This window comes from Pempheris klunzingeri, chromosome 16, assembly GCF_042242105.1.
Source record: "Pempheris klunzingeri isolate RE-2024b chromosome 16, fPemKlu1.hap1, whole genome shotgun sequence".
Lineage (NCBI taxonomy): Eukaryota > Metazoa > Chordata > Actinopteri > Acropomatiformes > Pempheridae > Pempheris > Pempheris klunzingeri.
This window is the reverse complement of record NC_092027.1, coordinates 18,538,642-18,562,852: the sequence shown is the minus strand read 5'-3', so window position 1 is coordinate 18,562,852 and position 24,211 is coordinate 18,538,642. Positions and strand designations below refer to the sequence as shown.

Sequence of the window (24,211 nt, the reverse complement as noted above, 5' to 3'; positions counted from 1 at the left end):
CTGTAGCTCATCTGCTGTTCCTCCTCCACACATTGTCTTTGAAATCATTGTCTTTGTAGTTATTTTCCCTTATCTCATACAAAAGAGAGATCTTAAAGACAATAATACAATCCTTCTTGTCGCATGTTTTGAATATGACATTGCCAACAACATTGGTTGATTGGCCAGATGTTTACATGTTGAGGCAAAATTTGGAAAAATCTACCTTGGTCCAAAAAAATAAAAGCTGCAAAATCACTCAGTGAAATTCCATCACTGATAGCTTACATAGACTTAAATATTGATAACATGCAAATGCATTCCAAGAATAAAACTTGTCTGGTGTGTAAACTGGTGTGTGACTGAACCTGAGCCTTATTCCTGAGTGAGAAGCTCCTCAGAGAATTCACCATAGCATCATTGAAAGCTCTGGCCACAAGCCTCACAGGTACTTCAACAACTGACAGGAAGCATTGGTTGTACCTTCTAAATTTAGACATATGGAGACTACAATTGACAAAGCCTTTGTAATGGCTTGTCAACATGTTCTGATGTGTTTGGTCTTGAAATTAGGCTGTTACACCATCTCTTATTTACACTGTGGATATGAATGTGCAAGAAAGTTGTTTTGGGAGTACAACAAGGCAGAAAAGGGACACATCATAGTTATGATTAGTTAAACACAACTAATATTCCACTACTCTGACTTGCCAATGTTATTAAAGTGATTGGTGATTGGTACATTGGTCAAGTCAATGTCAGGGGTGCATGCTGCCCCCAGCGTTAAAACGTGCCAAAGTAACTTCAAGCAATGGTGGCTGTGTCAGAAAATGGATTAACATTGGGCATCAGAGTCTTGCTAGACATAGTCTGGGCTTTTCCAAGGTGAATTCATGAGTAGTTGCTAATACGTTCCACCTTAAACAAGCTTCTGTGATATCAGTTTAATAATGTTATATGTTCCAGGTATATACAAGTATTAAATCGTCTGTGCTGTTAATGAGTCCAGTGAACTCCTCCAGAGCTGGAGTATAAACTGATGACACCTTCAGGGCACCAATGATTAAGTTGTGTTCATCTTTCTCATTAGTAAAAGTTGTATCAGTTTTAATGCCAGGGCTCGCCTCCTCACATGCAAATGTTCCACCTAAACAAGTTCCCCACAGCACTATTTTTCATGGCAATGTTGCTGCATGGTGGTCTTTCTGAGATGATTGTGATTCGTTTAAAGAAATACAAACAAGCCAGATCATTTTTAATCTATTCCATAATAATAATGGGTTCAGCCAGACCTTTCTCCAGAAACAAAGTGAGGTTTTGCTTTGTAAGAATAATGTTAAACTGACAAGCTACCTCTGGTGTGTTGTTTTACACATATACATAGACCCTAAATATACACATGCAGTTGTTGTGTGGAGATTGTAAACATGCAATCTGGTTAGCAAAAGTATTCATAAGAGAAAAAAAATTATTAGCTATTATTAGTTAGCTGTCTGTTGTTACTTCGAATGACCTTATCTGCCCAAATTGTGAGCACTCATAGTTTTCCTGTGGATCACCATCTATTACAAGAGTGTGTTCACTTTAGGTTTTACATTAAAGTGGTTTAGCTAACCTGAGTAAACCCAGAGATGGTTGTAAGCTATTTAAATGCCTGATTTCTCATGTTCTCACTGTTACCGTGATACAGCCAATAGCACAAGCGACAAACATAAAACCTAAGTTGTAAAACCTATTTTTTCCTTTAATTATATGGGTAGAAAATATGGAAGCCATTATATGAATCAGTTTTGTAGTTCATCCACATGAATGATATCACCAAGAAATATACATGTTCAGTGTACAATCAACAAATCCAGACCAACTGATCCAGATGTACCAATTTAATGGCCTCCATGACTAACCATGCACATGCTCTCTCTCCTCTCCAGACCTCACAGGAGTTTCTTACCCAGTTGATGTCTAAACTTGGAGGTAAAAATCCAGAAGAGACAGGCGGTTTCCAGGAGGCCCCACTGGCCTATGACGCGGTGTGGGCTCTAGCCCTGGCTCTCAACAAGACTGTGGGGCCCCTAAAGACCAAAGGTCATCGGCTAGAAGACTTCAATTACAACAACCAATTTATCACAGCTGAGATCTACCGAGCCTTGAATACCAGCTCCTTCGAAGGAGTTTCAGTAAGTGCATAGCCAAGATGAGGTAGGAAGTGCAGAAAGTGAGAACGGGTTGAAAGCTCTAGATCAGGGGTGCCCACACTTTTCCGGCTTGCGAGCTACTTTTAAAATGACCAGGTCAAAATGATCTTCATCATTAAAAATGCTAAACATATATATATTTTTATATATACTGAGTATACTTTATATACACAATATATGTTGGCGTACACTGCATATCTGCAGCTAATGTAACCCTTGGTATTACACATAAAAGCTGTAATGCACATAGGTGACAAACAGTGATGGAACCATCAATATTGCACACAAGTGACAAGAGGAACTGGAACATTCAACACATTTATGGTCACTACCTTACTCTGATGACTTGCACTGAATGGAGTCGAATATCCCTTCCTATCCTATTCCCCATTTCAGAATATCTCTTCTTCAGTAGATATAAATTGGGGTTTATATCTACGCATTTGACCGCTCATGTCCCTGCCTGCGACCCGTAGCAGAGAAGAGATCTCAGACTGGCCTCCCTGTACGTCAGTCAAGTCACAAACGCCAGAGGGAGGATACATACATACATTCACTTTCTAAACCGCTTAGTCCTAATTAGGGATGATAGATGATGGACTAAAATCTTTTTTTTTTAAATGTCACGCGATCTACCCGCACTACCTTTGCGATCTACCGGTTGATCGTGATCGACGTAGTGGGCACCCCTGCTCTAGATAGTAAAATGAGAGTAAAGAAACATGTGACCCACTCCTATTCCTATAAAGCCTTCTGCTGTCAAGAGTACAACCCACAAAGGAGTCCCCTCTGCCCACTTGTCCTGGAGATGATTGAGTTGTCAACTACTCGCAACTAATATGAAAATCGCACAGATCTACGTTTTCTATCTCAGTGACTTGGTGAGATGTAGCAGCCTCTGTGAGCCCTCAGTCCCACGTGGCTCATGAATATTGCTTCTATTCTATGGTTCTTAGGTGTCCTCCATAGCCCTGTTGTTTTTAGTTTTGATTAGTCTTTCTTTAACCCACCCTCTGGTATTGTTCATCACTGTCATTGTTGACAGTCATTGTTCATTTTTCATTATAATCATGTATTTTGTCTTAACATGCTTTAGCAATATTGAATTATATGCAGCCATGCTAATAAAGCCACCTAAAGTGAAACTGAAATTGAGTGAGAGTGGGGATCTCTGTGAAGCGTGGAGGATGTTACAACATTCAAATTCTGTGTTTTTCTTTCAGGGTCACGTTGTATTTGACGCTCAAGGTTCTCGAATGGCTTGGACTCTTATTGAACAGCTTCAAGGTATGCCACAGCCTGTGTCCCTCTTTTAAATAGAATTCATTTTGATAATCAGCTTATTGAATACAATGTACTGTAATCTTGTACTTTTCATCAAATTGTTAAAATATATTCATTTCTATTCATATATGAACACACTGCAGGTTTTCAAACATAGACTCAGACTGTGTGTATGAGCAAAGCAGTGTATGTATGTGAGAAGAAAAAAAATTTATATATCTAATGTGGCAAAGCAAGGCTGTTCATTTTTTTTACACGTGCCACAAGATGCACAGAAAAAAAATTTAATTCTGAAATGAATAGCTCCTTAAATGTTTTATTCAAAGCACCTGCCAAATTAGCTTGTATGAGACACACAATCTACCATTTCAATAAAGTAATCTTATCCCTGCTACTATTCCCTGACATCAGTGCTTTGTAAAGAATCATTATGTAAAGTGACTCACAATGGAGAAATTCCAAGGACTTCTGATAAAAACAGACAGCAGGAAAATCATTTTCAAAGACGAATCTGTTCATTCATAAGTCTTAGAATCCTCATGTGACATTAAAAAACGTATCCAGCAAAGGAATATCTGTGGTTGTGACATTTTTTAAATCCAAGATTTAGGTCCGAAGTCTAAAACAGTTGAGTACACCTTACCTAAGTAATCATCTTGTAATAATCCAGTATTAATAGAACCGTTAATGTCCACTAGAAATTAAGTCTATATCGAACAATTCCTCATCTCATGATTTGTAGAAAGGCAGAAAGTTCAGATTGTGGATGAGTGTGTGATGCATCTTACTTTCATGCAGTTCACTTCATATCATAAGTCTGCAATTACCATTTGCCTTTTACTAACTGTAACTCACTGACTTTTGCATACTGTAGTTCTATGCAGAGACTCTGTAGAGTTAGAGACATTGTTATTCAGTATAGTCCAGGATTTTGAAAAATTGTCCATCCAATATCAGAGAATTCTTTTGTTATTGATTGAAATGCTAGTAACTGATGATTGTGCTGTCAGCTAACAGGTCCTAACGTGATTTTACCTTCTTACTTTGGAGGCCTAGAATGCAATGTCAATTAAATATGTTTTTGTTGTTTTTGTTTTGGAAGGACAGCATTACTTACTGGAAACACTAATATAAGAATGAACACTGTAGACTGGGAATTAGGGTTAATTGATATAATTTAGTTACAGCACTTGACTCAATTTAGTCAATTTACTGACTAAAAGTGTTTTATGGTGGGTTGTGCCCTTGTCTATATCGGGAAACTATGGCTGGTATTGTGTCTGTGTTGTTCAGCAATAGTCATCAGCCACTGGAAAAGAAAGCAACGTATCCTCTACACTAATCAAAGTATTGCTCTGACGTGATGGTTGCATTACTGTGATTTTCAGTAATGCATAGAGGGGGCTGGGTGATGGTAGTGTCTTACTGTGTCTGTGGGGCTGGCTGTCTTTTCATGACTGAGGCTGTGTGCTTTATTCAGTCTGTCTGTGTTCTTTGACTGAAAAATTGATGAAAAGTAAGCTTGTTTGTAGATTTTCCCTGTTGGTATTGACCTCAGTCATCGTGCTTCGGGAGAGTCGGGAGAGATGAGCTGCAGTTTGTTTGATGGTACTCGGAACAGCTGATTGTACTGCCTTAAAAATAGAAATAGATTTTGGGGCTATAAGGGTTCACCAAAAAATTGTGATTGGTCAGCGTTAGCTGCTTTGTAGTATTGTTAGCAGTGTGCACTTTTAATAGCAGAATGAATTATGTTAGAGGAAATACTATTCTTATTCTTGTCTGGAAACAGTTTTGTAAATTTCAAGCGACTTGCTAGCAAGCTCGTAGCATCACAGCTATCCTCTCCGAGGTGATTCTTTGTTCTAAAAAATGATGAATGGCATCAATATTAAATTATACTCTATAGGAAAGAAGTAACTGTACATGCATGGAAATAATATTGAAAATAAAGTGTGCACTCGCATCCTTTGGGTAGAGACGTGTTCATGTCATCAGACAACTCAAGGTGGTTAAACCTACTGTGCACTGACAATGTACCACTATATTTATTACATCCATCCATTATCCATACCACTTATCCTTCCATTGTACTAGATGGACCATTGTACAAGACCAAAACCAAAAATCTTGCTGCATCTGGCAACCTACTCTACAGCCAGAGACACTGTACAGAAATGCTAAACTGTTTTTTGGCAAGAAATAGTTCCAGCATGTAACTCCCCATAAAACCAAAAAATGAACACATTAAAGACATGAGACACAATGTGTTAGTCAGTGAGCTTTAGAAGTGTTGGTGTAGTTTTGAACTTAACACACACACACGAGGTTGATATGGATCTAACTGTCAGAAAGAAAGTGAAGAAGTGTATTCAACAATATGCATAACAATCTTTTTATAGTCAGTTTAAGTAAAAGATAGTATTTCATCATTCCCTGGGAGAGACATGAAACATGTTTTTGATACTAGTGCTGATGTGATGCCCAGGTTCAAACTTTGAGAAACAAGCATACAAGCATGTTTTTTCTTCCAAACCCTGTTCTATTTAACTCAAAAGCCAAAGTTTGGTTGAATCTTAAATACAATTTTGCTGTGTAAGAAGGCTGCTTGAATGAAATACACTCTAAATCTAAAACTCTAAATTGAATTAGAATATCAGATCAAAGAAAAACAAGATTATGGATCTGACCGGATATTCAATGCCAATTTACAGTTTTTGATACTCCCTGCAATGCACACATTTCGGATGGTGTGAGGTTGCATACCCAGCCCTACCTGGTGGAACATTCATTAGTTAGAGACATTAGAGCCCAGTGTGACCCTCTGTCTCTCTCTGTCTGTCTCTCTCTCTCTCTCTCTCTCTCTCTCTGTCTCACAGGAGGGAGCTATAAGAAGATTGGATACTACGACAGCACTAAAGGCAATCTGTCCTGGTATGGGAATGACAAATGGATAGGTGAGGGACATTCATCTTCCTCAGCCCCTTTATTTTTCACTGTCTGCTGCACTCCTTCTACCTTCTAATCTCCTGTTTTCTCTGAGCCAGCAGCCAGCTCTAATTCCTCCTTCCTCCCTTATTTGCCTTTGCCTCTCCTCTCCCTCTGCCTCCCACTATCTATGTACAAGCTTGGCTGTGAATCTTCATCAATCAGTCAGTCAGGTTTTATTTAACATTTGGGTACAGAAACTCCTGCTATTTTTCACAGCTCATCCAAGTGATTCAGCAGCTCGTAGAGCCACAGTTGAGCGCTTTGATGGACCAATGTGCTATGGAGCGACACTTTCATTCCATTTACTAATTAAACATGAGAAGCAGTTGAAAGCCATGGCAGCAATGCAATAAACAGAAGATGCTTGTTGACAAGGCAAAACAAACGTGAGAAAGCAAACTGGGTGGCTGTGTAATGGAATTGGGCGCCATGACCTTGACTTTGAGGAATGAAATTGCGTTCCCTAATCCTGCATTCTGTAATCAGTAGAAAGGTGTGTGTGTGTGTGTGTGTGTGTGTGTGTGTGTGTGTGCGTGCGTGCGTACGTGTGTGTGTGTACATGCAACATTAACAGTGGCTAATGCTCTGAAAGCTGTGGAGGGTACTGAAGTTTGTGAAATGGAAAACCAAGAACCAGTGGTCAGTAGTCTGAAGGGGTGTACGCACTGACCTTCAGTTGTTTATTCTGTGTGCCCGTTGTTTGACTGTCTGTCACGCGTGCTGTCCCAGATGCAGATGATTGGATTTCCTGTAGTCCCCAAATTAAATCAACTGATTCAAGGTGGGGGAGGTGAGCGGGAGAAGGGCAAATATTCCAGAACCGAACAAAGTCAAACAATTGTTAGTGACTGGCAGAGGGTGGAAGCGTTATGTGGGAAATAATTACAAAGTCCTAGTCATCGGCTGTTATTTTGACCGTTTTGGCCGTACCAGTGCTTTTGTCTGTGCATGAGTCTGTCTCCCAGTCTCTTCAGAGATCTTGACATTCATCTGATCTACTGCACACTTGAAGGGTGCATGTTAAGGGAGTGCAGTTTTGAGTGTGAGGGTGATCGGAAGAGCAGTTCTCTGCAGTGCTGCAGGCAGTACTTCCAGGCACAAGTTTCAAACAGCCACAGCAGCAGCAATAGCAGTACGAGGAACCAAGCAATCGGCCTGTTCCAACAGCTACGACCCTCCACGCTTCCTCCATGTTGTCTTAATATTTCCACAGAACTAATCATAATCTACTGTGTAGATCCCTTTGAGGGAGTCTTAGTGTGAAACATCTGAATTTCGCACAAGTGTACTGGTGTAACTGACTGACAATAAACATCCAGAATGTTGAATTTTGAAAGGCAACTTAACAGCAATCAAAAAGCTAAGCAGAAGTGACTGTAATCATTTAAAAAACAAAAGCTGTGTGTGTGAAAGTGTTCTTAGCAGCGTGGTGAGGATGACATGACTCGTACTGTGGTACTGTAATACTGAATACAAGTGTCTCTCATCAACCTACAATACAAATGACTCTAATCAACCTAATCAACTTTCTGTTCATTTCAGTATAGTAGGAAAATCAACTTTCAGTGATTTGAACCTCCCTTTAAGAGGCGTTGCTTTCTATAATCACATGATGACAGCAAGCCATTTCCCCACAAATCCTGTCACATGAGCCAAGCTGTAAAATCCCCTCGTACCGTCACTCGCTTCTACTGTCAATGAAAAGCTGAAAGCACTCATAAATTGCTGACTGTGTGCCAAAAACTAGTTTTTGTAACCAAGCCAGCAGACTGCAAGGTCATCTGCGTGGCCGCGAGCTCTGGTTTGACCTGAGGGAGGGCTGTGTGTTTGGTGCATCTGGACCATGTTTGGAAGTCAACACATACTTTCAGACAGTGGACAAGTGATATGGTTGTGATTCCTGCCTGCTGGCATGGTTGGTCAACAGTGTCCTCCCTGGCGGTGAACACCAAAAATAGCCAGGACAGTGACATGACAGAATTAGGCCAGACATTTCAGTTCTCTGCTCTAAATCCAACTTTTCCTCTTCCATCTTTCGTTGTTTCTTCTTTCGTTACTTCCCCTTCCTTTCTTTATCTACTCTTCACTAATTCCTTTTTAAACTTCTCATTGGCTTGTATCTGTTTAACACCTCTCATCTCATCTCTCCTTCTGTCTCACTTTTGTTTTTGAGTACTTGTTCACAATCTCCCCTCTTCTCCTCTTTCAATCTTTTGGTCTCCTTGACAACCACTGCTGCATCACTGCCTCTCTCTCATATTGCCGTGGTAACCATTATGGAGCTAGTCACCATGGTAACGCACTGTCCCGATTCCACCATCAAGGGCAGGGAGAGATATCAGTGTTGGAGAACACATTTTCCCAAAGGACACTCGCTTTGACACACACATACACACACTGACGCTAACGCTCTCTCTCCAACCCACACACATGCCCAGGTATACTCTGTATCTTCCGTATAACACCCACTCATACGCACGGTGCATAATCTTTATGAGTTAGGATTCTGCATCTTTATTCTCTTCTTTTGCTTTTCTTCACTGCTGAACACTTTGCTTTATTGACAAAACACTGCTGTTGTAAACCGAGTTAGAAACCGTTTATGAAAAATTCAGAAGGAAATGGACAAATTGTGTAGTGTAGCATACACTTGCATCACACTAAAGGCATACAGCATAAATGATTGTAATATTCTGTTACTGTCTTTCAGTGCAGCAGTAATAAGAGTGTACAGCCATGTGGCGGCTCCGTGAGGCTGCTCTCATGCACCGTGGGGCTTTGAGCTAAATGCTACGTATGTCTGTCCAGATCGGCTATGCGTGATGATAATAATCAAAGACTTCTTTTCCTGCCATTGCTTCCATCTGCCTTTTTTTGCATGTTGTGGTCCCTGGCAAAGACTTGACTCAAAAATAGCTGCTGTGTAAATAACAAACACAAAATATGAAAGAAATATTCTCAAAGTCATCCTCTGCGTCACACTCTGAGGTGTGACACCTAAGATCCTCAGCTGCATACAAACCAGCAGCCTCTATAGCAACGCATTAGTGAGGCAAAAGAAGCTCCTGTTACTATTTTGACCTTAAGACTCTATGGTAACATGTATGCTATTAACATCTTATTCAAATATGCCCCATTACCTGGGGCTCCTCTGTCACTGCTCAAGCTTCAGATGATCTAAAATTACATACTGACATGCACACTCCTATTCTCACATATGCACTGCCATGCAGAGCTCTCCAGTTTAGGAGAGGAGCAGTTATAGAGATGGGGTAGTGTTAACTTGTGATGCGTGTAGATGGCTAACAGTTATTTTCCCATAGGGAATTATAAGCAATGTAAATATAAGGTCTCTGTTATCTTAATGTAAGATAATATATTATACATTACATAAATATATATCAAAGTTCTGGTACCAGGAAACTTTTCAACACCAGCCTTGTTATAGCACAGCAAAGACATTAGAGGGGCAAGAGTTGACCTGGTAGGTTAGAGATCCTTCAACTAGCTGTCAATGTGGTAATGTTGGTAGTAGTTATTAAGTTAATTATTAATCATTAATTAAAGAGTTTGGTCTAGACCTGCTCTTTATGTAAAGCGTCTTGAGATAACACTGTTGTGAATTGATGCTATATATGATTGATTGATTGATTGATTGATTGATTGATTGATTGATTGAATCATGGTACCAAATTGATACTTTAGTATTTTATCAGACTGAATCAGTTAAATCCTTTTCCTCGTTATCGAGGTGGTGCCCCAATCGAGGTGGACTTTAAACTAAGTCCCATTAATTTTTATAATTATTAATTATTTTGGATAGTTATTGATTATTTAAATTGCCCCCCCAGACAAGGTATATTCACTGTGAGGCAAGGTATCAAACCCCAACAATGGTCTTAGGCAGATTGGATCAAAAAGTCAAGTGTAAATGCAACCAAGATGTAGTGGAGAAGCCTGATTTGTCCTTCTAGACGGTGTTAATCTGATCCCCAAGTGCAAACACTACGATGCTGAGAGAAAATAGCAAAGAAGTTCAGATTTCAGACACAACAAACGGGTTTGTTAGTTTTATGTGTACTTGTTATATGCTAGCAAAACGAAATTACTAGTCAACACAAGTTTTTCTTCCTCTCTTTTTTTCACGGTTATGAAACATTGCCATGACCCCCTACACCGTAGCAGGGCCGAGTCTGGTTTGCATGTATTCTGAGAAAAGAAAAACAAGACAGATGGCACTCAGATTTGTGCTGTGGCCACATTCCTACACTTCTTCCTTGGTGTTTTAGTGACAAGGTCCAAATATCAACCCTGTACATGCTGTGCATTCACACAATAATCCCTTCCATGTAAAGTGGCTGACTGAAATGAATCTGTTAAGAATTGTATTGTAGCAGAAGTGAGCTGGTCGACCAACTATCAGAAGAGGCCAGAACCCTTTACTTTAATATCAGTGACTTTCAGAGGTGCTATATCATCTATCATCTATATATATTTATATCAATTTAATTTTACACACAAGTACAAAACACATCAGTGTGTGTTCTTTGGGTTTGTACAGACAAGACTTTGACCAAGTCTTGTGTACAACTGGGAAATGGCTCATGAATAACGTACAGTAGAGGGCAATGAATGACATGAAGCACTAAGTGAAGTGTCAGTTGTTTCTTTCAGTCCTTAGCTGCGTTTGTTAGTGCTGGTTGTGATCTGAACATTAAATGAACCTTGGTAATGGAGCCACACACATTTACTAACAAACACCAGTGTGACATTGGAGGCCGGTGCATGACTAGAAACTGCACTGATAGTTGGACCAGTAATCAGAGCAACAATGGGAATGCATTTAGCTTTTCTGCTCTACTAATTCACAAGTTTTCCTTGATCTTTCTCACTCATCTCCTCTGTACCCTACAGTCCTCTCATCCTTCTCATCAGCTCCTCTGTTTTCCAGGCTCAGGACCCCCTGCAGACCAGACAGTGGTCATTGAGGAGTTTCGCTATCTGTCCCAGAAGCTCTTTGTCTCTGTGTCTGTCTTTGCTGGGTTGGGAATCCTGCTGGGAATCATCTGCCTCACCTTCAACATCTACAACAGCAATGTCAGGTAGGACACCTCACCTTTACTAGATGCTGATGGAGATCAAGATCAAGTTGACTTAAAGTTGCACAAATAAATATTTTATATGAGCAATGACTCAAATCCCCATGTGTTATAAAGGGGGCTGGCTTGTGCGACAAATTCAAACAGAATTATTGTCCAGCCCTGCAGGTCTAACGAGCGTTTTAGCATCTTTCAGCTTATTGTTTTGGTTTTGCAGCTCACAAAATCTGCTCTCATCAGCCTTTTTTCCATCAGCAGAATTGGTTTTGAAGACCAAATCAGGGATTAAAGGATATATTAATATTAATATTAATACTGAATATTGGACTTGCCCATGGAGTACATCTGGATTCAGTCATCATTTAAAGGGATGGCTTTTTGCCATTAGACAAAGGTGTCTTTTGCATTACTGTTAACTTGTATTTTTATTCAGACATGGCAGGACTTTTATGGACAGAGACATAACACTTACACAATATTTGGCATCTGTTGCACAGGAGGGAGGAGAATGAGTTGGAAACATTATGACAGCAAGGAGAAGCATTGTCATGTCATCGATGCATTGTGAAACTCTGAAGCACTGAAGCCTAATTAATGACCGTCGTAAGCAGCAGGGAAGGTGGTCCCTGCCTCTAACAGTGAATCCACTGATTTCCCACATCAATTTGATCATTTATTGTTGTTAGACAGTGAATTCTGCTGCCTGCTACATAAAGTCTGACATGCACAACCGCTTATTTAATTAAATTCTTATTAACGCACATGCTATGTGAGTGAATAGTGTTTTATTTAACATTTGGCAAGAATGTACATTTAGTGCACGCTGGTCATATTATTACTGAGTAGTAACACTTTTATTTTGTAAACCTCTTTTGCACCACCTAAGAAAAAACAGTTTTTATAGACTAACCTGAATCTTCTCAACAACTTCAAATTGGTGCTTTCTCATTTTTCCTAATTTGTTAAACTGCTTCTGTGTATAAAAGCAGATGATTGAGATAATACAGTAAGAGTAGAATGTGGAACGAGATGTGCACATTTTATCTCTCTGTCTGCATGTTTCACCTTGTAGTGCTGTAATCTTTACATTAGTCTGAGTTCAGTTTAGATTTCTGCTGTGTTAAAAAATGATATGGAAATGTTTTGGGTCTAGCCCAGTAAGAATGCCATCCTGATCTTTCTCAAAAGTGACCGACATCATAAATTGCTCTCACATTAACATAAAGCGGTGCATGACTGAAAGAGCAAGTGAAGTAATGTCTAAAAACCTTTAATCTCATTTTTGAAATTCCACTTTGATGACAATTGAATGGTGTGAAATGTATACACACTGTTGCCCATAAAGTTGGAATCAAATGTTTTTTACCTCTTCTCATGAAATGATTGTGACAATGTGATTTATTCTTGATAAATAAAGTATATATCTTCTCAACTTTATTGATCAAACTCTTCCAAACATATCACAGTGAAACTTAAACCACAATGAACCTTTGCAGACTGTGTATTCAGGCTTTAACAAAATTGGGGGTATTGAACAATTATTCCAACACTTAATGCACAAAAAAGTACAGTTGAGTAAAAACAGTTTAAAAATTTAAGTTAGGGTAGTAAAGCCAGTCTAAACTGTAGGCTTTAATCTGTAAACCTAGGATGTCTTTTTGTAAAACGTAGTTTTACGTTGCTCACCGTTAATATGAATGAACTTTGAGGTGAACAAATGATACAGAACTCACAGTGAATGTCGATAGTGGTTCCTAGACAGGCATGTTTAAAGCAGACAGTTGAATCCAGAGGATGGGAAATCTGTGGAGGACGAAGACCCAAAAATGCAAGTTGAAGAGTTAGAAATGAAAGCAATGGAAATGCCATTTGATTCTTAACCACTGAAAGTTGTAAACAGGGCTAGGTATGTCCACTGTAAACAGTTAATTTGTCTGAAGTGTAAGGACTTGTAGAGGGAAAGAAATCCAGCCCAGTGTCCAGATGTTTTCCTCAACGAGTTATCAAAAACTTGCTGCATAGTCACGAAAAAGGATGTCTTGAAAAACAGGCACTAGAAGCAATCTGGTGCAGAAGAGTTTGTTTTGTACAAAAAAGTAAATACAGCAATAAACCTGAGTTGGTCCCAGACACCAGCTGTCTGAACCATGCTTCTGTACCCTAAAACTCCGCCTGTGAGAGGGAATTTTCTAGAAAGTTCTTTTCATGAGTCAGCAGAAAATAATTGTGTCTACTCAGGGGTTTTCTGGCCAAAACATAATCTCATGTTCCACCATGATGTAGTGCCTTCACGCACTCTGGGGAGGGAGGGGGATTTCTACTGGTGTCTTTGACTGACATATAAAGATATTCTCCTTTATTTCTGAACTTTCCACAACTATATTTCTTATGGATATTTAAATGCATTTAATAATCCATGCCTATAATTATGATGCTACAGACTACAGACTATCAGCTGAAGAATACAATTAAATGATTGTAATGTAACTGGTAAAAGTAGTCAATGTGTTGATAAAGTGTAAGAAATGAAAGAATGTGAAATTTCAGTTGATAAGGCAGTTAAGTGACTTATCAACAAGTCTTAAGTTGCCAAAGTACCAAAGCAGTTAGTCCTATCAATATATTTTATATATTTTTTCTACTGTTTTCCATTTCATCCATAGAATGGATATATCAATATCTAAATCTATGTGAATGTATTTATTACTGCTTTTGCTCCAGGTACATTCAGAACTCTCAGCCTTACCTTAACAACATGACTGCAGTGGGCTGCATGATGGCTCTGGCTGCTGTCTTCCCTTTGGGTATCGATGGCCTTCATGTCCACCGGAGACAGTTTCCTGTCGTCTGCCAGGTACAATACAAAGGAGCTCTACACACAATGATTTCATTTCAAACTTGACAAAGATGAATATCAGTTTACTATAGAAAGAAGGGATGCAAGTAATGATGATCATCATTGTCAATTTGACCAATAGTAGTCTAACAAATCAATCCCAACTCAAAGTACAATTACCTGCTTCATCTAGAGATTAAACGTATCTCATGACCATGACCATGAGATGTCATGAAGATGGATTTGTTGTCATGCAAGCTCAGTAGCTGTTTATCTTATCTGATTTTAAGAAGGAAATCATAACATTCACCCAACGCGGACCCCTACAGAAGCCACCCACATTGAGCCTGGGTCTGTGCGAGGTTTCTTCCTGTTAAAGGGGAGTTTTTCCTGCCACTGTTGCTCAATATAATATAATATCTGATGCTGCTCATGTGGGGATTCTTGAATCCTTAATGTTGAATTCCTGAATCGTTGGGTCTCTCTCTAATTAAAGAGTTTGGTCTAGACCTGCTCTTTATGTAAAGCGTCTTGAGATAACACTGTTGTGAATTGGCGCTATATAAATAAAGATTGATTGATTGATTGATTGATTGATTGATTGACATCCTATGCAGTTTAATCATAGTATTTTTTCATTTTGTTGTCACCAAAATGTTTTTAAAATCATTCAAATGTGTCTACATTGCCTGATATTGATGCTTTGTGAAGGGATTTTGCTTGACTAAAATAGGTGAGACATAAATATGCTGACAATGATGTCATGCTCATGTGTATAAGACACTGGAAACAAGTCACCCGTTTCCAGTGTTTATGCTAAACTAAGCTAACTATGTCCTGAATCCAGCTGTGTATGTAACGCACAAAGACATCTAAATGATTTTGAACTGCTCATTTAACTCTTGGAAGGAAGCAAATAAGTGTATTTACTAAAATATTGAAATATTCCTTTAAAGAGAATGAGAGTAAAATGAGAGTAAATCACTGCTAGAGGTCCCCAGAGAATACATTTTTATTATATTTAACAATATGAATGTCATGGATAGAACAAAAAATATCCTGCTGATTTTGCTACTCATAGAGCTTTTATTGGGATAAAACTATGAGACATCCAGACAGAATTTAAGTCTGTTAAGCAAATTAGTTGTAAATTTGTTGGAGAATCATCCCTGCAGAGCATGAATATGTTCAGTCTCTTTTTTGGGGGTGAAAATAAGATATTCATCCATCCATTATCTTTATACGCTTATCCTCAGAGGAGGGGTTTACATTAATGACAGACCATTCACATTCATATTCACACCTACGGACAATTTAGGGTAAATTTAGAGCCACCAATTATTAGTCACCAAATAACCTGCATGTCCAAAGACATGCTAATTCTTGTTAACGTGTTAACATGTTGTTGACATGTTAATCTAAGTTAATTGGTGACTAAATCAAATGATAAATCATCAACTAAAATTGAAACTGTATCAATTATCTAATTAGCTTCTTATTTTGGTATCTTTGCTATGATAAATAATCAAGGGGATAATACAATTGAATGTCAATCAATGTAGTCTAATAATCCAAATGAACTGCTCTTTTCACTCGACACTCTTTCACTTGACACTGTGAACATGTCAGCCAATATCTGTTTTTCAGGGGGTTATTTTATTTAGTACCATATCAAATCAATAAGGAGTGATATGTGAAATTAAACCTGAAATTTTTCATGGCAATCAGAGATATATGCTGATCTAAGAGTTACTGTTTATGTAATTAAGTAATACAACCTGTACAAATGTGTCCATCTCATCTGCACCTATCACTGTTTTTGTGGCTATTATTCATTTTGTACTTTTCAGGGATGTAGCTACAAGCTCTCATTGGTCAATTGGAACCAGGCTAGATGTGTTCACCTAAATTCCTCAGAAATCTGATTTTTTTCTTGTTACAAGTAGAAACCAACTTATCCTTAAGATGAATGAACCAAATTACCCTTAAGAGATTCAGTACCCTAAATATTCAACATAGTCCTTCAAATCAGGCAAGATCAATGCAATGGATAGCGCACAACAAACAGCCCCCAGATATCTGGAAGAATGCCAGATGTCATTCTCAAGCTTGCTTGCAGAAGCTCTTCCTGCTATTCCACAACCTGCAGATCCTCATGCTATTCCCCAACCCTCAGAGCCTCCTGATGATGCTAACAGGACTCATGTTCAGCTGTGAGAAGCGAACAAAATGACCCACCTCTCAAAATATTCTCTTCTGCAAAGGAAGGACAAATAAGAGGAGAGACTGCCAGTATGGGTATGCAAGTTATGAGATGAGAAAAGGAACAAATTAGAGGTGTAGTCCTGGTTTTGGGAAGAACTGTGCAGGCTCTTGTGATGATAGTTGAGAAACAGTCATACTCTGCTTCATCCATCTCTTCACGATCAATCAATTTCATTAAATCCTGACTGCACTGATCAATCCCCAGGACCCTGTGTCCATCACAACCCCCCTATCATCCAAAATCTACATGACAAGTTATGTGAGCACAACATCCCTATGAGTCACCATGACTTCAATCTTTCTTTGCCAACTGCACAGAGTTGTCTTTGCTCCCTTCCACCACTCTCTGGCTCTCTAATGCCTACATCATAGTCCGAAAGGCCCAAGTCAACCCATGTAATGCAGACCAATGGGCATTCTGATATGCAACAACCATATCTTGAAGGTTCAAGTGAGCCTTTTAGTATGCAACAACTATGTTCAGGAGCCTCAACAGAAACATCTTGTTCTGAGCTACCTTTAGAATCAAATAAGCAATGTGACCATTATCATCAAAATTAATCAGCTGTACAACGCCCTGTCTTCAGACGTGTAAACCTTTCTAGGGGAATCCAATTCCAGTTCCTCATATCTTCAGACCTGCTGCACAATTGCTGGTGTACCTCTCGGTGGACCAAGTTCCTCAGGCAAAGAGTGACTATAATTGTACCTACATATACTAGCTCCGCCTCTCAACCTACTCAGCTGGCAATGCCCCCACCTGCAGTGAAGTTCACATCTTCGGCAGCCAAATTTGTGAATCTGACGGGAATCTTCCCAAAACCTTTGAGCAGCCACCAGCTTCCGATAGCTGCTACAGATTGACCTTCGTCACAGCACATCAGCACTGTATAGACAACTATGTAGACAACTGGAGAGTTTTCCCACTGAAGAGCTGGCCAGAAGTCTCCTAGACCATATACCCGCTTTGCTCACCTCAAGAGCCTTTGAGATCAAACAGTGGATCAGTAACATCCCCTCAGTGGTTCAGCATCTACCCACAGAGGCTCAATCAGAGAGTGCTGAACTGTGGCTTAGCCAAGATCACTCTGATCCATGGGAAGGAGTTTTGTATGGTACTGCTTCTCAGAAACTTTAGGGTTCAATCACAGACTTATTCATTACCAGATACTGTGGAGGGTAACCACATTATTACAGAATATTGGCCAGTAAGTATGATCCCCTTGGGTTCATCATCCCATTCATAACACTGGCCAAAGTCCTTCTCCAGAGACTGTGATCCAAAGAGCGACAGTGGGGTGACCCTTGCCTTCCTGATGTCTTTGTGAGAGCTTGGACATTATGGGAAAAGGAACATCCACAAAATCAAACTCCCGCTACTGAGGACCACAATCCTCCATTGACCAAAGAATTGCATGTGTTCTGTGACACACCTCTGAAACAGCTTATGGCTCAGGGAATGGACTCAAATGGGCAGGTCCATGTCTCTTTTCGTCACGGCTTGCTCAAGAGTGCCACAGAGATAACAGAGCACTATTCCCCTCCTAGAGTTGTATGCTGCCCTCACTAGAGTACAACTAGCAAGGACGCTGGAGACAGAGCTGACTTTCCCTATCCACCACTTGGTTGTGTGGACAGACAACTGTTCTAACATGGCTGCAATCAGAGTTCTACCAGTGTTAGATATTCATTGCTAATTGGATCAGAGAGATCCTTGAGTACATTACTCCATCAGACTGGAGGTATATTGATTCAGCAAGTAACCAAACAGTTGCAACTTCTCCTTCTTACCAGAGGAGTATGCTTTACTACAGACCAATAAACATTTCCCCAATCAAATCACTATTTGGCCCCTATCACATTACAGACCTGCTCATGGTGGGTGGTCGGCTGTGCAAAAGTGAGGATCTGTATTATGACAATCACAAGGCTGCTTATCAAGGATTATGTTAACAATTTACACCAACCTGGTCCACAGAGAAACGCCGACATTCATGTATAGACTGCAAGAAATGGAAAGCAAAACTAGTGATTTTTCAGATGGCTGACTTACCTCAGTTTCACCTCCACTTATTCAAGCTACCTTTCTGGTCCACAGGGATGGACAGCTTCAGCCCTTTCCTGATCAAAGTTGGGCACCGACAAGAGAGTGGATGGGGACTACACTTCAAATGTCTTACCACACACAGCATCCATATAGATCTTCTTTCCAATCTTGACACTGACAGCTTCCTCAAGTATTTTCGCCGATTTGTAGCGTGGAACTCCCTTTGAGGTAATTTCTGACCATAGCTCTTACATTCATCCTCATTGGAGAAGAGAGGGAGTTGCAGGAAAAAATTTATCAGTTGAACCCAGCCCTTCAGAAACAACAAGCAATATACAAAGTACGCTCCTCACTTTGGGGGAACCATGAGAGCCATGAAGTCTGCATTACATGTAACCTTGGGAAAGTCAAATTTGGCAAAGATACTGATAAAAGGGAAAACCATCCTGTCAATTGGTAGGTTGCTTTCACAGTAACCAAAGACAATCTGAAAGGAGGATTAGGAGGATAAGGATTTTCCATCAAGTCAAATGTGGTTTTGTCATGGACACTGCTGGAGCTACTGCTCCTAATCCCCAGCCTCTTGCACGCACCCCTCTGCTCATCCTGCAGTCAGCACCTGCCAGCTTTTCTCGCCACTGCACCATCCATACCCACTGCCATTCCTGCTGCCAGCCTGTTCAGTCTGTCTGACCTGTTGCTGGTTAGCTCATTATCCCATAGTACTCAGACCTGTCAGTTTGCCTTTGTTGTTAGCCAGATTGTAGTTTGTCCCCCTATCTGCTTTGTATCCTGCTAGTCGGTTTGCTTTGCCTCTTGGATTTTTGACGTGTGCCTGTTACCTTACCTGTATATATATATATATCTGTCTGGTTGTCTGGATTTTTGGGTTTTGACTTCTGGAGTGGACGATACACCTGCTTAATCCCTTCAGTAAAACCTCTGTGTTGGCTTATTCCTACCTCTGCCCTGTAACTCTGCATTTGGATCTTCTGAATTGTGACAGTATGATCTGTCTGCAGAATTTCATCACCTCTGCTCACTTGTGAAATAGCAAGGCGCAGTCCTCAACACTCATCAGAAAGAGAGGACCACATTGACTTAGAACCTGCAAGGACTCACTAACAGTGTTGACCACCTGGCAAATCAGCCACATCAGCTCCAGGCCGCAGCTCTGTCCAGTCAGGCAGCTTCTCCATCATCATGCTGCCTGTCCCTCTGACACTGAAACCCAGTCATGAACCTCATCTGCCTTCTTCCAATCACTACAGCAGTGTGCCTGGCATTTGCCAATACTTCTCATCACAATGTTCCCTGGTGTTCGAATTGCAACCTTCCTACTTTTCATCAAATCGCTTCCGAGTTGCTTATATCACCACTCTCTTGGATGGGAGAGTTAGGGAGTGGGGAACCTTAATGTGGGAAGCTAATTCACCTGCCTGGAAAGTTTCATGCGAGAAATTATGAAGGTGTTCGACAGGTTTACCGGTGGCAGAGAGGCAGCATGAATCCAGCTACAGGCACACCAAGGGAGGAGGTCAGTCTCTGATTATGCCATTGAGTTTTGCACCTTAGCTGCTAATTTTTCCTGGAATGTGGACATTCGGTATGATGTCTTTTTGAAAAAAGGATGAGTAACCCATCTGAACTACCTGCCACACTAGACCTTCTCATTGACCTAGCCCTTATTGATGCGGGACTGATTCAGAGGCAGAGAGGCTAGTCAGGCACCCTCAGTTTGTTTTCCCATAGATCACCAGTAGAAGAATCATCCTCAAGTCCCTCAGATCCTTGCCTCGGTTGTGGAGGACATCAAACTTGCTAAGAAGATCCAGGACCCCCAAGTCATGGCTTTCCCAGAGCCAGTATCAGCACCAGAGACTGTACCAGAACCAGAATTTGTTCCAGAACCAGTGGCAGCACAAGAGGTAGCTGCAGTCCCAAAGCCTGTACTAGAGGCAGTATCAGTACTAGAGCCTGTCCTAACCAGCTGATGTCCTAGAACTACTATTGGATCCAGAACCAGTCTCAGAGCCTGTGCCAAAGTCTGAAACAGTTTCAGAAGTGGTCTAGGAACCAGTAGCTGAACACCATCATGCCCAGCTGGTGTCTCGTTGCCACTGACCAGTTAAGGGTTCCAGAGGCCTTTCATCAAAATCTGTAATGAACCTAGCGGAAGGCTATTTGTCCCAGAGTCTGTCCGTCCTCAGGTTCGCCGGACTTGCCTGCCATCCAGGGTTGCGACGCACCTTGGCCAGTTTCCATCAGAGGTTTTGGTGGTCCCATATGCAGAAGGATGTGCTGGTATATCTGGCTGCCTGTCCCAACTGGGCCCAGGTAAAGTCGTTCAACCATCCTCAGCTGGACTTCTACACACGTTGCCCATTCCTCATTGACCGGGGTCACACACAGCCCTGGACTTCATCACTGGACGTCCAGATTCAGATACATGGCCTGCTTACTTGTGTTCTGGATGGTGAAACCTTGGAATCTATATAGGTAGCCAGCTCACCTGTAGCAAACTCTTTTTGTGAACAAAGAAGCTGACTGGCCTCATCTTTCTTATAGTTTTATCTGTGTATGTGATGTAAGTTTCCTTAGTTTCAAATGCATGCATAGACGCTTTAGTAATTAATGATTTATTTGTTGTACTAATTACCTTTCAAGAGTGATAGTTACTTCTTTATTCCTAAATTTACACCGTAATTGTTTTTTGATTTCTAGATTAGTATAATGTCATTTCCTTCTGTTGTCAGACAAACCAGTTAAACTATCAATCAATCAATCAATCAATCAATCTTTATTTATATAGCACTAATTCATAACAGTGTTATCTCAAGACACTTTCCATAAAGAGCAGGTCTAGACCAAACTCTTTAATGAAGAGAGAGACCAAACGATTCAGGAATTCAAAATTAAGGATTCAAGAATCCCCACATGAGCAAGCATCAGATATTATATCCATAAACTATCCATAATAAAAGAATGGACTGCAACTCCTGTCTATGGTCCTAATAGACAAGTTATTGAGTTGATGAAAATCTGGAACCAAATTATCCCTAAAAGATTCAGTATTCAACACTTTTGACAATGAAATGGTAAGTCAGAAATACCAGCGAGAATTCCCTTTTGTAAACCAGTCAAGTTGTAGTTAACATGCCTGTTGGTATTGAAATGATTGTAATTTTCTTTGGAGACTGGCACTGTGGACTGTTGGCTCCAGTTACACTCACAACAAATCCCTTGGAAAACCTTTAGTTAAAACTACACAATATTCCTGAAGTCTTTAAGCTCTTACCTTTCCTCGTGCTGCCAGTTGCCTTATGCTTGTCCACCACAGTGAAGGCAGCCTCATTCAGTTCACCTCTTTGATATATTAATTATTTTAATTATGAAGTCTTTCATTTCCTTTCTTCCCTACTAGTTTCGCTTGTGGCTGCTCGGTCTGGGTTTCAGCCTTGCATATGGCAGCATGTTCACCAAGATCTGGTGGGTCCACACAGTCTTCACCAAGAAGGATGAGAAGAAGGATAAGAGGAAGGTAAATGTCAGGGATTTGAAGCTGTGAATTTATGTTCCAGGAGGAGTCCACTCTGAGCTTTTCTGCCAAGCTTTGGGGGGGTGGGGGCTTAGGCTTCACTTATTCTCTACCCGTGGAGCTTGCCCTTGAAAGGGATGATGATTATGTATTCTCAAATCTGACCCATTGCTTGCCCTTAACATTCTTAGCATCTACTTGTCATGCTACCTGGCCAGTGAACTCTTCCATTTGGTCCCAATGGCAGAAGGCCTCCACTCCCGATTACTATTACTCCCCCCTGCCTCTCTTTTCTCCTGTATGTAAAAAGGACATGTCAGACAGGATGTCTTAGAGTGAATGTTCCTGCTGCGACACAAGAATCTTCCCGGAAGAGAGATACAGGCCATTTCGGAATATTTATAAATATCCTTAGCTGTAAGAAGCCTAGCAGGTGGGATTATTTTTGGAGGGCTGTGTCAAAACTGACTGAGCTCACTTTAACTCACTTAGTGCCCATGCTACAGCTACTAAGAGAAATTTCTGTACATGGCCAGTGTAGCCATGCCATTGAGTATGCTATAGCTGATGCTCACCTCCTAAAAAAATGTAATCACAGTTGCTACAGAGATACCACATTGGGGCTGCATAAGCCAAAACCAATCAGGTCAGCTTTATAGTAGTTTAAGTGAAGACAATATTAAGGAAGTTGAAGAAGGCTTGGTGATCTGCTTTTCACTGACACACATCTAATAAAAACAGCTCCACTGTAAACCCGCTGCTCTCTGCAATCTCATTCATAGTAAATGAAGGAATCATAAATGGGGTGCCTGCATGGGAATGCTCTCCTATTCAGTAACGAGACAAGGCAAACGGAAGCTACAGGGACACACCAAAGGTCCAGAAATGTACCTGCCTCAGATTAAGAGCAGTGCACAGCTGCTCCCTAAACTTTCCAGTGGAGGACCATGCACATGCACAGAAACACCTTAAAAGTGCATGCGAGTGACAGCTTACATTCACGTGTATATTGATGAGAATAAACAACTGAGAGCATAGAAATTTTCTACAGTTAAATCTGAAACTTGAGGTGGAAATAATATTATAGCAGAATAAACATTATGATCCCTTTGATGGGGGATATGTAGACCTGCAACAAGCTCTGCTGCTGCTGCAAAACTGAAAACGTACAGGCATAACTTTTATTGGCTAATAAAAGTGTTGCTTAACATAATATCAATGATGAGTCATATCCATAATTGGTTAGTTACTTCTGTGTGCATGAGGGCCATGTCGAGGTCGGTATGTATGAAGCTTTTGGAAATTCCAAATGTTTTATTTGCCAAATTCAACATTTCTGAATCCAACCTGTCAATCAGATCAACTGGTCAGTAGAGATGTGTACTGGGTCAATATCACCATAAAGTGCCTTTGAGACTTCCCAATTTCCCCCCAAAAAAGCTGAGATTTTCCATTTAACTTCACATTTATTGTATAAAGTAGATGTTATGCTGTTAGAAATGCATGTTGATCAAGCTCCCACACTTTTTTATAAATTAACTGCAAGCAGACAATGTACACGCAAACAGCAAAATATGTCAACCCTGTCAGGGACAATTTCAAAGTAGAATAAATACATTGTAATTACATAGTGATTATAAAATGTATATTTTCAGAAAGCTATTTAGTCCCTTTCTCAACACTATGTTTTAGTAAATGGGAAAAGTATTTGGATAGTAATGAAATTAGGGCAACCATGTCCACCCTGTCATGGAAGGCTTGCTGACAGGGTGGACATTTTTGGCTAATGTTAGCATTTAATGAGCACATGGTGGACCTTCACTTAGCAACATGATTCAGTTAGCAAGCGGACTGTGTACTGTTTAACACATATATTTCGAATTTCTGAAAGGTTTATATATTAATTGATATTTCACTATGACAGAGTGGACATGTTAAGCTTGACAACATCTAACTACACACCTAATATGATGAAAA

At 40.2% G+C, this 24,211-nt stretch overlaps 1 protein-coding gene across 1 annotated transcript in view; it reads left to right on the top strand.

Annotated features, from left to right (window-relative positions):
- The window catches only part of gabbr1b (gamma-aminobutyric acid (GABA) B receptor, 1b), a 94,897-nt gene that overhangs the window by 56,578 nt on the left and 14,108 nt on the right, over window positions 1-24,211 (top strand). Inside the window, exons 12-17 of the mRNA XM_070846537.1 lie at window positions 1,911-2,156; window positions 3,398-3,461; window positions 6,338-6,415; window positions 11,401-11,551; window positions 14,270-14,402; window positions 22,121-22,237. Coding sequence (XP_070702638.1) covers window positions 1,911-2,156; window positions 3,398-3,461; window positions 6,338-6,415; window positions 11,401-11,551; window positions 14,270-14,402; window positions 22,121-22,237 — 789 coding nt within the window. The remainder of the gene's footprint in view (window positions 1-1,910; window positions 2,157-3,397; window positions 3,462-6,337; window positions 6,416-11,400; window positions 11,552-14,269; window positions 14,403-22,120; window positions 22,238-24,211) is intronic.